The 19117-nt window shown below is 34.1% G+C and overlaps 1 protein-coding gene across 3 annotated transcripts in view; it reads right to left on the reverse strand.

Moving 5' to 3' along the window:
- Positions 1-19117, reverse strand: part of GRID2 (glutamate ionotropic receptor delta type subunit 2) — a gene marked incomplete at both ends in the record, with an annotated part of 1503481 nt that overhangs the window by 172231 nt on the left and 1312133 nt on the right. For all 3 annotated transcript variants that reach the window (XM_081304511.1, XM_081304512.1, XM_081304510.1), the window contains one exon: positions 13953-14119. In XM_081304511.1, coding sequence (XP_081160637.1) covers positions 13953-14119 — 167 coding nt within the window. The remainder of the gene's footprint in view (positions 1-13952; positions 14120-19117) is intronic.

Below are 19117 nucleotides of genomic sequence, written 5' to 3' on the forward strand. Positions count from 1 at the left end.
AGAAACTACTGGAACTAATAAATGAATTCAGTAAAGTGTCAGGATATAAAATCAACACGCATAAATCAAAGGCATTTCTGTATATCAGCGACAAATCTTCGGAAACGGAAATGAGGAAAAACACTCCATTCACAATATCCTCAAAAAAAATAAAATACTTGGGAATTAACCTAACAAAAGAGGTGAAAGATTTATATAATGAAAACTACAGAACCCTAAAGAGAGAAGTTGATGAAGATCTTAGAAGATGGAAAAACATACCCTGTTCATGGATAGGCAGAACTAACATCATCAAAATGGCGATATTACCAAAAGTTCTCTATAGGTTTAATGCAATGCCAATCAAAATCCCAACGGCATATCTTGTAGAAATTGACAAAGCAATCATGAAATTCATATGGAAAAATAAAAGACCCAGAATAGCAAAAGCAATTCTAAACAGGAAGTGTGAATCAGGCGGTATAGCGATACCAGATTTCAAACTATATTACAAAGCAATAGTGACAAAAACAACATGGTACTGGTACCAAAACAGGCGGGTGGACCAATGGTTTAGAATAGAGGACACAGAGACTGATCCACAAAGTTACAACTATCTTATATTTGATAAAGGGGCTAAAAGCATGCAATGGAGGAAGGATAGCATCTTCAACAAATGGTGTTGGGAAAACTGGAAATCCATATGCAACAAAATGAAACTGAACCCCTTTCTCTCGCCATGCACAAAAGTTAACTCAAAATGGATCAAGGAACTTGATATCAAACCAGAGACTCTGCATCTGATAGAAGACAAAGTTGGATCCGATCTACAAATTGTGGGGTCGGGCTCCAAATTCCTTAATAGGACACCCATAGCACAAGAGTTAACAACAAGAATCAACAAATGGGACTTAATTAAACTTAAAAGTTTTTTCTCAGCAAGAGAAACAATAAGAGAGGTAAACAGGGAGCCTACATCATGGGAACAAATCTTTACTCCTCACACTTCAGATAGAGCCCTAATATCCAGAGTATACAAAGAACTCAAAAAATTAGACAATAAGACAACAAATAACCCAATCAACAAATGGGCCAAGGACCTGAACAGACACTTCTCAGAGGAGGATATACAATCAATCAATAAGTACATGAAAAAATGCTCACCATCTCTAGCAGTCAGAGAAATGCAAATCAAACCACCCTAAGATACCATTTCACTCCAGTAAGATTGGCAGCCACTATGAAGTCAAACAACAATAAGTGCTGAAGAGGCTGTGGAGAAAAGGGTACACTTGTACATTGCTGGTGGGACTGCAAATTGGTGCGGCCAATTTGGAAAGCAGTTTGGAGATTCTTGGGAAAGATGGGAATGGAACCACCATTTGACCCTGCTATTGCCCTTCTTGGACTATTCCCTGAAGACCTTAAAAGAGCATGCTACAGGGATACTGCCACATCGATGTTCATAGCAGCACAATTCACAATTGCTAGACTGTGGAACCAACCCAGATGCCCCTCAGTAGATGAATGGATAAAAAAAATGTGGCATCTATACACAATGGAGTACTATGCAGCAATAAAAAATGACAAAATCATAGAATTTTCAGGGAAATGGATGGCACTAGAGCAGATTATGCTTAGTGAAGCTAGCCAATCCCTAAAAAACAAATACCAAATGTCTTCTTTGATATAATGAGAGCAACTATGAACAGAGCAGGGAGGAAGAGTAGGAAGAAAAGATTAACATTAAACAGAGACATGAGATGGGAGGGAAAGGGTGAGAAAAGGGAAATTGCATGGAAATGAAGGGAGACCCTCATTGCTATACAAAATTACATACAAGAGGTTGTGAGGGAATGGGAAAATAAACAAGGAGAGAAATGAATTACAGTAGATGGGGTAGAGAGAGAAGCTGGGAGGGGAGGGGAGGGGGGATAGTAGGGGATAGGAAAGGTAGCAGAATACAACAATTACCAATAGGACATTATGTAAAAATGTGGAGGAGTAACCGATGTGACTCTGCAAGCTGCATTTGGGGTAAAATTGGGGGTTCATAACCCACTTCAGTCCAATGTATGAAGTGGGTTATGTCAAGAGCTTTGTAATGTTGTGAACAACCAATAAAAAAAAAGAAAAAAAGAAAAAAAAACATATTTCTATTTCAAAGTTGTAGTAATCATAATAGCATGGTACTGGCATGAAAAAGGATATATAGAACAATGAAGCAGAACAGAGCACCTAGACGTAAACCCACCATCTAGAGACAGTTTATGTTTGACAAAGGTAGAAGAAATATACATTGCAGAATGGCCAGCCTTTTCAATAAATGATGCTGGGAAAATGGTAATATCCATATACAGGAGAATAAAACTAAACCCCTGTTTCTCACTAGTTACAAAAATCAACTCAAAATGGTTAAAGATAAATGTAAGACCTGAAATTATAAAACTGTTAGAAAAAGACAAGGAAAATGATTCGGAACATTAGAATGGGCAAAGATTTTTTTTTGGCCAATACTGCAAAAGCACAGGAAACAAAACCCAAAATAAACGGGATTGCATCAAAGTAAAAATCTTTTGTGCAGCAAAGGAAATAATCATTGGAGGGAAGAGAGAACCAACAGACTAGGCATTTCGTCAGCTTTTTTGCTGTTGTGACTAAAAGGCCAGGCCAGAACAACTGTAGAGGAGGAAAAGTTTTTCAGGGGCTCATGATTTCAGAAGTCTCCCTCCATAATCGTCCATTAAACTTAGCCTACAACCATTTAAAGCATTTCCAGCTTGTACTGCTAAGCATCTCAAAATTCTTCCCACCAAATCCAAAAAACTCAAAAAGCTTCTGAACCACATGGTCTGGTTAGTCATAGCAATGACCCTGCTCCTGGTATCAATTTTTGTTTTAGTCAGATTTTTTGCCACTGTGACTAAAGGAAGCAACCAGAACAACTACAGAGGAAAAGTTTATTTGGGGGCTCACAGTTTCAGAAGTCTCCCTCCATAGAAGACCAGTTCCATTCCTTGGGGCTCAAGGTAAGGCACAACATCATGGCTGAAGAGTATGGTGGAGGGAAGCAGCTCACATGATAAGCAGGAAACAGAGAAAGAGAGGGACTCCTCTTGCCAGATACAAATATATACCCTAAAGCCATGCTTCCAATGCCCACTTTCTCTAGCCACACCTCACCACTTCAGTTACCAGTTAATCCCTATCATTGGTTCTGTTAAGACTCTCACAACCCAATCATTTTTTCTCTGAACCTTCTTGAACTGTCTCACATGTGAGCTTTTGGGGGACATCTTACATTCAAACCATAACACAAGGAGAAAATATTTGTAAACTGTATGCCTGTTAAGGGGTTAATATTTGCAGTATATAAAGAAACTCTAAAAGCTGAAGAGCAAAAAAGCAAATAACTCAATTAAAAACATGGACAATAGACCATAATAGACACTTTTCAAAATAAGACATATAAGAGGCCAATAGGTCTATGAAAAAATGCTTGGCATCACGAATCATCAGGGAATGCAAACTTAAACCACAGTGCTTTATCAGCTCACACTGAGAGAATGCCTACTATCAAAAAGGTTAAAGATAACAATTGCTGGCAAGGATATGGAGAAAAGGAATACATTGCATACTGTTAGTGAGAATATAAATTGGTATAGTCTTTATGGAAAACTGTATGGAGGTTCCTCAAAAAATTAAAAATAGGATTGATCCTGCAATCCTACTGCTGGCTATACACCCAAAGGAGATGAAGTCAGAGACATCTGCACTTCCATGTTCATCGCTGCACTATTTACTATGGCCAAGAAATGGAAACAACCGAAGTCTCAATCAACTGATAAATGGATAAAGAAAATGTGGTACATACATACAATGTACTCTTCAGCCATAAAAAAGAATGAACATATATCATATGTGACAATTTGATAGCACTGGAGATCACTATGTGAAATGAAATAAGCCAGACAGAAAAACAAATGCCACGTGATCCCACTCAAATGTTTAATCTAAAATAGTTGATTGAATAGAAGTCAAAAGCTGAATAGCAAAATTGAGAATGGAGGTTTCAAGGGGCTGAGAGAGTAGGGGGAGATGGAGATGGGGAAAGTTTAATCAATAGGTACTAAGTTGTAGTTAGGTAGGAGCAAAAACTCTGGTGTGCTATTACACCGTAGGGTGACCATAAATAAAAAAAAATAATATCCTGTATATTTTGAAAAACCCAAGAAAGGATTTTGAATGTTTTCACCATAAAGAAATGATAAACATCTGATAGATATGTTTAGCCTGATTCAAACATGTATCAAATGTATTCATGTATCAAATAATAATGGACTCCATTAATGTGTATAATTTTAATGTATCAGTTAAAACAAATTTAATTTTTAAAAATGCATACTTCTAATTATGGCTAGTCATTGCTTAACTTCTTCAATGATTCCTCATGTTCTAAATTATGACAGTTTGGCCTGCTATTCAGACTATGAGTTCTACTTTATTCTCTCGTCAATCTTAATGACTGTTGCAAGACCACTTAACTGAGTAGATCCTGGTTGTGAGGTAATTTGCTTGGCAATTTTCTGCAGTTGCTAAAAAACAGAAAAGAAGAGATTCACACTAGTAATATACATGCTGATTAACTCAAAGAATGTGAGAGATGCCTTGAAGTCAGTGGCTTTTATAGAAAGTGCTGCGGTGATCTTGGGTAATTAATGGAAAAGAAATGTTAGAAAATCAGTAGAACAAAAGTTTTCTTATGAAAAGTATTATGTTGGAGAAAAACTGAATATCTTATCAGAACAGAAAACCTATTACATTTTTTTTTTCATTTTGCTAGCTCCTCCCCATGATACTTCCATGTTCCCACTTTCCTGGAATATTGGAAAGAATATCACTAAACTGTAATATTTACATTTATTTTCAAAGTTTAGTAATATATGTTATAAAACATGTTGGATTTACATCATTTTAAATAATTGCTAACATTATTTGAAACATAAATAGCTTCCTAAAATGACCATAGCAAGTTGATTATTTTTAAAAAAATAAACGAATACTTTGAGGTATATTTTTAATCTTTCTGAACTTTGTGCTAAAACAGAGAACTATCTTTACTAAGACAGAAATTATCATTGCTACAGATTTATGTGGGCTAGATGGAATTATGTGTCTTATTCTATATGGAAATTCTTATGCTTTTACTTAACCATAATTCATGTTCCAGAAATAATAATGTTTCATATTAGTAAACATTCACCATGTGAGTAGACAGCCTGACCAATTATGATGTTAGTTTGAGCTGCTCAAATAACTATGAAATGAGATAGATAAGAGGCAATTATGGGTTCTACCAATTAATAAGCCATAATAAATTAAATTCTTCCATGAAGGGAAAATTAAAGATTTCATTAAGTAGATTCTAGAAACACTTGTAGCAAAAGAAGATGAGATAGAAAATACTGTAGTACTCTCCTGCAACTTTCAATTTTCAAAACATTTATTGTTTCCTTCTGATTGTCTGATGTAAGACAGCTTCTATTTCAGATGGATCTGCCCTCTTGTAATGAAGGCATACTCAGAGTTGACATGCTGTTTCTGAAATTCATCTACATTTCATTTAAACTAAAATGCCCAGTGGCACTTTAATGTGAATAACTACAGCTACCTGAGCAGGCTGACGACAATTTCAATGCACATTATCTATTTCCTGCACTGGGGCATGGGCTTACACTGTGGCAGTATGAACCAGAACACGAGTGTTTGAAGTATGCATTCAAAGCCTGGCTCTGCTGCTATTAACTTTTGACTCTGCAAAATAACAAGTCTTTTCTGTACCTCAGATACCTCATCCATAAAATGAGGTCAATAATAGTACCTACTTTGCACATTTATTTTGAGGATTAAATTACTTAATATTGATAGGGCCCTTATAATGGTACCTGGCATCTTGTAAGTCTTCAATGAATGTTAACTACAATTTTAGGTTATAGCATAGTTTCTCTATAAGTTAGGAATAACACATTCTGTAAAAATCTATTCATCTTTCTGCTACTTTTTTATATCTATAGAGAAATGACAATTTTAAAACAGATGTTCTAGTTCTGTTGAACATATTTTCTAATTAATATTCCTGGTTCCTTATGTAACTGTGCTTCTGGAAGCATTAATTTCACTAGTAGATTTAAGGGATAAAGATCTACTTGTTTTTAAAACTAAAGGAACTGGCAGAACAGGGTTGGAAAAGGGACACTGGACTGGGACTTTGCCCTATTGGTTTCCAGGGAATTTATTTTGACCAAGAATTAGATTCTGTGCATGTCACTGACTTTCCTTCTTGGTTTTACTTTTTAAATTATGGACTGCATCTAAAGGCATGCCAAAGTCTCACTCTATGGGCTTCCATGATAATTTAAGCCCATACACTTATTCCCATGATATCACTAAACTTACAATAGTTTAAGGATCTATTAGAAAAGGAGCACATTCTTTGATTATCTTTAATGATATCAAATTGTCTCTTTGAATTCTTAAAACAAAGACTATCCTGGCCATGTCTGGTGAGTAAAATGTGTGTTTTGAGTAAATACAGTGATTATAACTATAGTGGAATAAAAAGACCTTCCAGAGAGGCTTGTAATTTTTTGGACTGTGTGTGTGTGGGTATAAGTGTGTGTGAATGTGTGTGCATGTGTGTGTGGCATGGACATGACTCATGTGCATATATGCTTATTTCCTATACACATTTGTAGTATCAAGTTCTGAAGTATTTTGTTTAAAAACTCATCATTTAGTCACACCTACTTTATATCATTGTAATAACTATGCTTGCTGCAAAAAAACCCTGTTTTTTAAAGATAAAACAATACTTGCTGAGATCTAGAAATAACACAAATCTTTTAAGAAAAAAGGCTGTTCAAATGTGCTTTTCGCAAAGCACCTTGGTTCCAGATTGCAGGTTCATTATCCAGAGAAAACACTGCTTTCTACCTTGTGCTTGTCATTTATCTTCCTTGTACCTCAATACTTTTCTCAGAAGAGTCTACCAGTGGAGCTTGTTTATAAAGGATGCTCCCACACCTTGGACAAATGTTCCCCAAATGTTGTATGATAAATACAATGAAAACAGACTTTTGAAGTGCTTTAGTATCTACTCAATGGGATTGTTGTATTGATGTTTAGCTCTGTGCTGGGCAGTGAGAATGCTGTATGCTTCTTAAGAGTCAGGATCTATGATTTTTTAAACAATTTGGCTAGTACTTTGCAATATTAATAAAACTAATATAAATCATATAATGTCAAGGATATACAATAAATCAACAAATATATGAAAAAATGTTCAACATCTCTAGCAATTAGAGAAATGCAAATGAAAACTACTCTACGATTTCATCTCACTCCAGTCAGAATGGGAGCTATTAAGAATACAAACAACAATAAGTGTTGGTGAAAATGTGGGGAAAAAAGGCACACTCATACATTGCTGGTGGGGTTGCAAATTGGTGCAACCAATCTGGAAAGCAGTATGTAGAATCCTTGGAAAATTTGGAATGGAACCACCATTTGATCCAGCTATCCTACTCCTCAGTTTATACTCAATGGATTTCAAATTAACATACTATCACAATGTAGCCACATCTATGTTTTTGCCAGCTCAATTCACAATAGCTAAACTGTGGAAACCCAGATGCCCTTCAATAGATGAATGGATAAGGAAACTGTGGTATATATACATAATGGAATATTACTCAGCAAAAGAGAATAAAATCATGGAATTTGCAGGTAAATGGATGGAGTTGGAGAATATTATGCTAAGTGAAGTAAGCCAATCCCCCCAAAATACAAGCCAAATGTTTTCTCTGATATGAGGGTGCTGACTCATAATGGGGATGGAGGGGATGGGAAGAATGGAGGAACTTTGGATAGGGAAAAGAGAGGGAAGGGAAGGGAGGGTACACTGGGGTAGGAAAGATGGTGGAATGAGATGGACATCATTATCCTAAATACATGTATGAAGACACAAATGGTGTGACTCTATTTTGTGTACAATCAGAGAAATGAAAAATTGTGCTCTATATGTGTAATATGAGTCGAAATGCATTCTGTTGTCATGTATAACAAATCAGAATAAATAAATTTTTTTAAAAAAATCATACATATAATGTCTACATGATGAATATTTTCAAAATCTGCACTAGATAAATCTCCAATTATACTACCTCTCCCACCTTTTAGACTAAACACTAAAATAAATGTAAATTATTTAGGGTCTACACTAGAAGCAGCAGTCAGGGTGACTGTAAAACTCACAGGTATTAGTCATAAAACAGTTCCAGAAATATTTGGGAAGCAAGATGAAAATGACTGACAAATAAGCATACTCATTTTTTTTCTCTTTCATCAAAGTTTTCTAAATTCAGAATTATTAATTTAAAACAAATATTTTAAAGGGACTAGGAAGAACACATTTCTTTCAGTAGATTCCAGAAGCTAATCCTTACTCAATAGATGAATATTATATGAGAATATACTTTCATTTCACATTTTATAGGATAAATTTAAAAATAAAATAGTGTATAAATCTGTAGTAAATATACATTATTTTATTCTAATGCTATCTCGATTTGAAAGTGAACCTTGCATGTTCTTTCCTGCTTTTATTTTGAAACTTCTCAAACATTTCCCTTTTTTACTTTTTGTAAACATACCCACCTAACTATCTTGTTTTCTTGATCTAAAACAAAAATGTAGATAAAATGAAATCAGTTTAAAAAAATATATATATATATGTATATATATACACACACACATACAAGTATATATATGTACATATACACACACATATAATTTAAAAATAATAATGTTTTGCATGCAGTGAGAGAGAAGAACAATATTACTGGAGACATGTGAATATGATTTGAAAAATGACAAAACAAAAATCTATATTGAAAGTTTCTTTGAAATAAATATCTACTAGTAGATTTGTAGGAAATTACCATGAATGAAAAATAATTAATACTTTTCTAGATTTGTTTTATGGTTAATTTTACCTAGAAATGGAACTGTGGCCTATCAGGAGGTTTAAATAAGAGTTGGAAGGACCAGGAGAAGGGAGGAGACTCTTTATGGTCACTGGAGTCCTTTCTTCTCATTCCCTATGAGAATTTGCTCACTGCTTCCCAGCTAGAGTAGCCCAACAGTCTTGTCAATGGCCTCCTAGAATTAAGCTCTGTCTTTGTCTGACCTAATACCAGTCTCCCTGGATGCTCCTCTATATAGATAACTTCTCTCTTCAGAGCCCATGAGGCTGGTGCAGGGCAAAGAAGGACACCAGCTCCCGGTGGGGTTTGAGGCCCAGCTCTGCTTGTTACTAGCTGTGTGGCTTTGGCAAGATACTTAACTTTGAATTGGAGTTTCAAAGTTATGTAAATTCCTCAAATTTATGTAACACAATCCACAGAGTTATAGCAAGTATTATATGAAACACATCACATCATTAGCATAGTAGATGCTTAATAAGTAACAGCTATTGGAACTCTGTTTCATATTTGCTATTAGCTTCTCATCCTATATCCCTCTACCAATACCACCTCTAGTCAAGTTGCTCATTTTCATCACACAATGGCTCCATCTTCAACACACAAGGGCTATTTTCATTTCCTCATGTTTTTCTAAGTGTATTACATGCTTCTGTTCCCATATACAAATTCTCTTTATCTTTGAATTCTCCTAGTCTAATAAAATCTTTTCAATTCTACACTTCATTGATTTCCTTTCTTAAAAAGTTTTTCTCTCTCTCTCTCTCTACACACACACACACACACACACACACACACACACACACACACACACAAGTTCTGTGTATATATATATAATCTACAGGGAAACTGGTTAACTGTTTTAACTTCTTGTTATAATTACCCTTGCGAGAGATCCTTCTAGCCAACTGTGAATGGAGTGTCAGCCAGCTGTATGATCCTGGAACCTCTAAATGGACAATTAATGCAGGCTGTTTTCTTTCCTTCCTGAACAGGGAATGAAATGCTTGAAAAGTACCCATTCTGGATGGGAAGTAAAAGGATTATGACCATGTTTTCAAGTTAAAGAAACATTTTCTACTTTCCTTGTGGGAAGGAAAGCATAAATGTTCTTACAGTACAGGTTTGAGAAGAAAGGAAGACTCTATTTCCTATTTCTTCTTATTTTTACTCACTATATGAACAATTGTAAAAACCAAGAAAGAACAATAATTACAATAACAAAAGAGGAGACTTTAAAAATTATCAATGAATCAAAAGCATAAATATTTATGTGTATAAATAAATAGGATTATCTCTAACCAAAGAGTTAGGTAGATCCTTTACACAGGTATGACATATTTATTGAATATTTACTATGTGCTAGACCTGAAGGTAGGCATCAGGGACAACATATGCCTGAATTCAAGTAGCTTACCAACACTAGGAAGACCTAAGAAATAAAGTGTAAGAAGCAGGCATATAAAATTACCTGGCAAACAGCAGATAATAAACATAGTTACTATATCAACACATATTATTTATTTTAGATATAATACTTAACACATTAAATTTCTTTGAGATAGGCATAAATTCACTGGAAAAAAATTAATATTTGAAAAAAACACCCAGAATTAGGTGAGGTGGCATACACCTGTAATCCCAAGAACTCAGGAGACTGAGGCAGGAAGATTGCAAGTTTGGGACCAACCTGAGCAACTCAGTGATACCCTGTCTCAAATAAACAATTAAAAGGCTAGGGATTTAGCTTATTGGTTATAGCCACCCTGGATTCAATTCCCAGTACTGAAAAAAAAAATCACTCAGAATATCATAATTTTCTTTGAAAATAATGACAACAGCCATGATCTAGCCAACTCAACAGCCTTGATGTTTCAAAGCTGCATGTAATAATTTCCAAAGTATACTACAACGGTTAAATTTAATTCATCTGTGAACTTTAAAATCAGTTAATAAAAAAGAAAAACTCTTTTCCCTAATAGCTATAGAAGAAGGGGACGGGTGCAAATTCTTTCTGAATTCGGGCAGAGATTTTGAGTCATAAATTAATGTGGTGCATGTGCATAAAGAGATCATTAGGAATATGACTGCCAGGTCATGTCTCTATCCTGGCTCTCCCTCCCTCCAGATGTCTAGGGAACCAGGATGCAGGGTGTCATTACTAAGGAACTCCACAGAAATGGACAATTTAAATCTCCAGTATCTATCATGCTTATCAAACAAAGGGAAAATACTGCTCAATTTTTAATATTACTTTTCAACCTTTCACTAGAGTACATTTCTTTGAATTACAATCTCTGATGGATAAAGCACCACAAGGAGAATAAAAAATGGAACAAGGTGTGACTTACTGAATATTTCTTTAATTGCAATTTTAATTTTAAACATAAAAGACTCAGAAATCACGTCTGGAAACAAGGAACACCATTAACGATAACAAGCCAATTAACCACATTAAATAACCAATAATCCTTTTCTCAGTGATCTAAGTCATGTTATAGATTCAAACTTTTCTGCTGATCTTTGCCATGAGACCCTACATCTCTTTTCATTCAATCATGCTTTTCCATCTTTATATCTAAGTTTAAAACAATGTTGTGCTTCTTCCTTCAGAAGGGTCTCTTCCATCTGCTCTTTCCTCCTGGTTCACCCTACCCAACTCCAGACTAGGCCTTCATTATCACGTTCCTTCAGGTTTGCTCTAGTCTTGGCTCATTCAATTCATCCTTCATGTCAAAACTAAAACAACCTTCCCTGAATATGTCACCTTCTTCATTTTACCTTAGGCTCCAGAATAGATTAAAGTCTTTTGGAGCTTCATATTGGCCTACAATATGAATTCTAAACTTCAAATTTCCTTTCCCAGTAACTCAGTGTTCTTACTTTTCCTCAACGCATTCTACTGTCTTCTACTTCTTTTTTTTTTTTTTGCAGTCTTTATTATTACTCCAAGAATTATTTATTTATTTATTTTTGCTTCCAGCTCAAGTAATCTCTGCTAATCCTTCAAGATCAAGTTTAAAGCTCACCTTCTCCAGGGAGCTTTTACTCACATTTCCTTTGTTTAACTCTTCATTCTGTATGCTGTTCGGTTCTTTCAATATCTCATGTACACCATTTAACACAATATAAATAAGCAATGCTGATATTTATATATAGATACATGCATAAACACACATTTTCTGAAATGTCTGTATTGTTTACTGTTTCATACAATTTATTTATTTAGTTATATATTTATGTATTGGCGTGTTGGAGATCAAACCCAGAACCGTATACATGCATGTAAATGGCTTTTGTATTTCCAACTAGGCCGTAAATGCCTTCGAGGCAATTTCCCTATGGTGTAATTGACTTTCCAGGTTGTGCCCCTTCGAATCATCAGTAAGTGTATTTTGATTGATTAATTATTATTTATACCTTAATATTTTACTTTTCAGTTTATGCATATTTTACTTTTGTCATATGCTTAGAATTTATTTAGAACCAGAAGGTACCACTGGTAGATTGTTTTATTGTTCATATTTATTCATTCCCTCCTTTCCTTTATGTGGATTAAGTACACTTATCTGCCCCATTGATTTTGGGCTTGGACATGGGACTTGCTTTAGTTAGAAGTCTGTGGGTGGATGGGACATGTGCCATGTCCAATCAAGAAGTGCAGGAGGCACTGTGGGTTTCTGCCAGCCTCTTTTGCAACTGCTCTTTGTAATGAGAATAGCCTGATCCAGACGGGGATGTTTCTTCCACCGGGGCTCTGGCATTAGAAACTGCAGAGAGCAGATCCGCAGTTGACCCACTGCCTGCAGCAGAAACATTGCCAAATCACAGCCTTCATGTTTCATCAATGAGAAATAATTTATGTCACTGATACCCTGGAGATTTTTTGCTACACAGAAAAACTGATGAATAAAGAACCTTAAAATTAATCTAACTTCTATTTTTTTTTTTGTAGAAAAGGAAAGAGGTTAGCTTTTTATGGTTAGCTAATGAAAGAGTTATGACACACATTGCAAACTAGTAATTTCCAGTTCTCTCCCTCTCTCTCTTTAAAACATGAAATTCCTGGCTTTTTATTGTTCTAAAATTTGGAGAAATGGAATTCAAATCATTTGAAATTTGGGGCATTGGCACTATCTGTAACTGACTGCCCTCCTGGTCTGGCATTAACTTTCAGAGAGCAGGTAGAAGACCATCTAAAAAATAAAGTGTACTGTGAGTGTTACATGAGATACACTTCTACCTGGAAGATATTCCCTCTAAAGCCCGATCTTACTTGGTAGTAGATAGAATGAAATGTCTTTGTGAATCCCTTTTAGGCCCAAGTCTTCATATATATTGTTAATCTAAAATATTTATTTTAAAATATTTTGTAAGCAATTTGCTTATAATAAAAAATTCTAATTTGGAGTTGGGTGTAATTTCTTAATAAGCAGTCTCTCTGATATCAGTTTCATCTCCACTTTGATACCAAATGGGGACTTTAAAATTCTTATCCTTTTCTTTTACAAAATTCAGATGGAAGTTTTCTTATCATTATGTGCTTCAGTATATCAGAACCTAAACTTGGTCCTGAAGTTTTGTGTACTTAGAAATGAATTAGTTTTCCTAACTCTGGTCTCTAAAAACTGAGACATTAGTCTGCTTAATTAAGTTCTCATTGAAATTAGTAATGTATTTACTTTCTTTGGCATATCAAATTTTTGAGAGTAAAACAAATAATATGAAGCAAATTTTCTATTTATAACAAAAATAGTACTTTAGTTCATGTTTTGAGAAATAAATGTTTTCTAGGATAGCCACTTATAGCTATCTTTTAAAACACACTTCTAACAAAGAAAACAAAATGTAATAAATCAGACTGGGTAACCAAGTAAATTATTTGTATTTAAATTTTTTTCTCTCCTTATTTTGACAATATGATAATCTTACCTTTGTGAAAAGACATCTCGGTAAGGACTGCCATGTTGCAATGCAATTCCATATCCCCGATCAGCAACGGTATTCCCAATGGTGTAAAATGAACAGTCTGGATCATTGATAGCCACATATTCCAATACAGCTGCATCCCACACAAAAGCATAATTTCCATATTTTACCTGCAAAATATGGAAAAAAGAAGAAAATATTAATTAAAGTTGGAATTACAAGTAACATAAATTGGGCAACAAATAAATAAATTGGGCAAAAAAGATTACACTGGTAAAAAATAAAAAGGCACATATGTCTAAATGAATACTTATTCTGATGGATTTGGCTAATTTATATGTCTGTTTTCTTGGAGATATAATAAAGCTGGAATGTTAACTATGCATCTAGGTAACATTGCTTGTAGTGATTATTTACCACTCGGGATCATTATAAATGCAAGAAAAGAAGACATGTCTCTGAGTTTCTGAGTTCGGTGACTTTTGTAACTGGGCTTTTTTCTTTTGGGAATCCTGAAGACTATGCCTTTGGAGTTGTTACAAGAGATACTGACTCTGCTGGGTTATTAGGTTTCCATTTCAGGCAGGTTTCTGCACACCCAATATGGGATCCCATTGCACATGACCTATATTATAAATAAATGCTCACAACTTACATTGAAGAGAAATTACTAACACTCCCTGTTGATAAGGATTTCCTGTCCCATGTCCTTCTAAATTAATCTATTGGCACATGTGGTTTAAGGGTATCTTACAATTGGACTTAAATGCCCCTTGGTGGGCATGTAGTGAGGAAAAAAAATCACTGCCTTTTATATCATCATTTAGGAAACACTATTTTATTCTGGATCATGTGCTACTTTTTTCCCCTCTCAGTAAGCATTTGTATCCTAACTCCAAATTACCACAAAAAAAGCAATTGTCTTAAACCTATAAACAGTATACATTTAGAATTCTGTTAAATACAAAAATAGAATTTAATGAATTCATAAAAGAAGTAGAATTAATAATTAAATTTAAAGTTAATTTATTTATAGTAAAAGAATAATGCAGCATTATTAAACAAGGAAAAGCAGCACTGGTTCAGCATTCAGAAGGTTACTGGGATAATATGTCTTACAAATGAGGCTTTATAAAAATTTTCAATGATCTTTCAACAGACATCAGAAAGGCATTTAGCAAAACAAAACACTTATCTTTCTACTTGTAAACCAAGAAGGATAAAGATTTTCCTTTAGTGAGATATAGCATAAACAATTTGCAAAACTATTGAAAGCTGAAACTTTAATGACACTACTATTAAAGTCAAGAAAATGGTGTGTACTATTACCTCTAAACAACATCACAGTATTTTTAACGTATGCAATAAAGCAGGAAAAAAATATGATTTCAATCTAGTAGGAAAACATATTGTCAAACAGAGACAAAATTTTTATTATTTGATGACATATTTAAGAAGCCCATAAGAACTGACTGAACAAATATTTGAAAGAGCCTGAAATATCAACACATAAAGTGATTATAAACGTATATACACAAATTGTTTGCTGTTCTATTAATTCATCAATAAAAGATCATAAATAATTTGAGAAAAATATCATTTACACAAAATATAAATACTTAGTGAGAAATTTAATGATCAATGAGTATGAGCAGCAAGCATTAAAAATACTCCAACACCTGACAGAAGACTTGAAATCTCTTGGATAAAAGATAGCATATTCCTAAAACGGTGGTGGTCCAATTACAAAATATATCTCAGTTTTTCTCAGATTACTTGAAACTTAATATAATATTAGATAAAACCTAAAGGACATTTTAGGATTTATTAAGATCTTTAGAAATTTAATTGGAAGAAAATGGATGAGAATAGTAAAGAAATTATGAAAATGAAAAATAATAATTGGAGATGTAGAATGCTAAGTAAACACATTATAAAGCCTAAAAATAAAACAGTACAGAACTTGTTTGAGAATTTAAAAAATAAATAAAACAGAAAAAGCATATTTTTATAAAAGTATATAAATGTCATATAAAAGCTATATTACAAAGATCATAATTCAATTTATTGTGACAAATATTAAAATTTAAAAAATGAGACTGAGACAGCTGGTTATTTCAAAAAGGTCAATATTAAAGCACTACATCATGTTACATAAGACAAATTTTTGTAGTATAATAAGTTAAATACAATGAATAAATTGACCCAAGTAAAAAATAAAAAAGTGAAACTAGAAGAACATGTAGGATTGCATTTTTCTGACACTGGAAAAAGAATGGGATAACTAAACATGAAAGTAATGGAATAAACTATAAAAGAAATAGTTGATATTAAACTTCCCCCTTTTAAAATATGTTTTCTTTCTCAATAAAGATTTTTGCATGAAATAATGAGTGGCCTAAAACCTTTAGACAAGTTACATGTGCTCAGTGGATACATGCCATCTTTTGTTGAGGGTGAACCCCAACCAGACCTTAGGTAATAAATTAGATTAAAGTTCTTCTACTGAAGAAAGCGTCGACGTCGATGTCGGTACTATTTATGGAGTGTGTACTGCTTTAGGCACTATGTCAGGTACCACAGTTCAGTGTTTCTCACAATTACCTGGGGCGTCTTATATTAGAAACACAGATTCAAGATGCAGTCACCAACATACTGAATTAAATGCTTGAGGTTTAAGAACTGCGAATTTGCATTTTAGCCACCTTGACAGTTTGTGCATACCACTTTTTGAATACTACTGATGCAGGTGGTAAAAAGTGAGTAATATAATGAGGAACAATTTTACATACATGAGACAATAAAATTCTAAGCACTGAGAGATTCCTGGAGTATAGTGAGAGAGACAAGAAATACTTGATTAGGTTTTCTTTGCACTGACTTTTCATAGCCACAAAATAACCTTCTCCCTTTCTCTGATCCTTTGCACTAGACACAAACTTTCAGATCTGCTTCTAAGCTTCCTAGGTCTAAACCAACAACAATAGATAGTAGTGACCTTGAAGCTTCCTCTAGAAACCTACTTTGATTTTTGCAATTCTCTTCTGTTTCAAACCACTACTCTGGCCTCCTGGAATTTCTTGCAGCTTCTTTATAATCCTCCAAGGACTTCCCCAGTTGGGGACTTATTACTTTGCTGTTAGAAAAGTGTTCTAGCATTATTGTTACTGCTTCGTGAACTGTGGATTTCTATTTAAATGTATATTAACATTATCATTGCCATTATATATGTTGTTTCTAGCAATTTAATGGTACAGAGCATTATGAATGAATTTTTTAAAAGAGGAGCATTAAAACACAGTATGATTATAGCCTGTAGCAATGCCAATGAAATGTTACCTAGTAACCCAAAGTATTTTAGCTTTTAAAAATGCCCCTGGCCTTTTTCATCAACTAAAACATGCAATCACTGTCTTGGATGATTTTTAACCGTCAAATTAAAACCATCTAGAAAATACTCATCAGCAAAATCTAAAGTCACCTTTCAAGAGAATAACAATTGAAGGGTTATTCAAGGAAATTTTAAATCCATCTGACTAGGTGGTGTATATTTCTCAAAATTTTTCAACTAGCCCTTATTCTTGAGGTCATGTTTGGATAGGCGGCTGAACTGCATGTCACTAAATTATTTACCAGAGGATTCTATACCAACAGAGTGCTTCATACTAGGTTAAATAAAGGTGAATTTGGATGCTTCATCTCAACATATTACAAGTCCCATTGTGAAGAAAAAAAACCCAAAGTGACATCTACCTCCAATGTTATCAATCTCCGGAACCCGAGGTGGAGATGCTAAGGTGCTGTGGTGACTGATGAACAGCAGTAGCTATTGATACTCAGCACCTGTGTCCTCAGAATGGTTGAGATACAAATAGCCTATGATAAGTTTCTCATTTCTGAGAAAACACAGAGAGCTAGGTTTTGTTTCTATTCCTATATTATTTGCCCAGAATTTCTCTTAAAGTCAATTTTACTAACAAAAATATTCATTCTCCAATTCTAAGATCTTAAAGGGATCTTTAAATAAGGGATATCAAGGCAAAACTTGAGCCCCTTTCCTTAAGCTGTTTATAACTTGGTAGTAGAGATATGTCCAGTACTAGATTGCTGTAGCACAATCATATTTTAGTAAGTGTCATAAGAACAGCTTCTATTTAAAGTAGTTTAAAGAAATGGAAAATTGTCATTGAGGAGAACTAGAGAGTCTGCTCAAACATTCTGGGAACCAAAACAGTTGTACAATAAAACCCCAAATATTTAAGTTCCATATCTGTAGTGTGTAACTGATTAAACCCAGATACTCTTTGAAGAACATTTCTTGTTCATGCACAAGAGTTTTTCTTTTTCTTTTTCAATATTCCATCTGTCAAGTGAAGAACTGTAAACATTCACTGTTATTCTCTCAAATATTTGCATTTCTTGCCAAGTAAAGTGAAGGATGGAAAAATGTATTTTCAAAACCTGCACCTGTGCTCCTTATCATGTTATGGACTGTGACACATTTCACTTCCTTTGTGGACTGCTCTTGCCTGTTTGCCCCTGTTCCAACATCTCCATCATAAACTAGCACTGAAAGCGCTTTAAAAAGAAAATTTATTAGGTAGCAGCCTTCCATAATAACTGCAGAAGTCCATGCCATGAACAGAGTTATCACTATCTATATCCTGCCATTCTTGATCTTAATTGGTAGACCCATGTTCTTTCTCACAGGAATTTTTAAATTTAATAAATCTCTTAAAAGCTCACTTCAAAATCTAAAGCTACAGAGGGACAACAGGGACGACTCTTTCTTCTTAAAAATAAAAAATTCAGTGAAAAGATGGTATTTAAATCCAAAGTGTAAGATGGAATTTTCTGCCATTAAAGATGGAATATACTATCTCTTCTGAATTTATTCCTTATAATAATAACATTTTTTGTGAAGCATTTTTTAAATTTTACAAATGCCTCTTTCATATAAATTTCTTTGTTCATTACAACACTGTGAGGCAGCTGATGTTATGATATCTACTTCACAAGAATATATAACTTTCGGTAAGTCATACCAATCATTAGTGGTAGATTTGGAAGTTCAGTTCAAGACCATCCCCTATGTTCTTTTCACTACATTAAAGATAAATTCTTAGGAGACACTGTCTATATGAAGGAAAAAAAAACATGAGATAGCA

Source organism: Spermophilus citellus (assembly GCF_964194105.1).
Source record: "Spermophilus citellus genome assembly, chromosome: 8".
NCBI classification, from domain to species: Eukaryota; Metazoa; Chordata; class Mammalia; order Rodentia; family Sciuridae; genus Spermophilus; species Spermophilus citellus.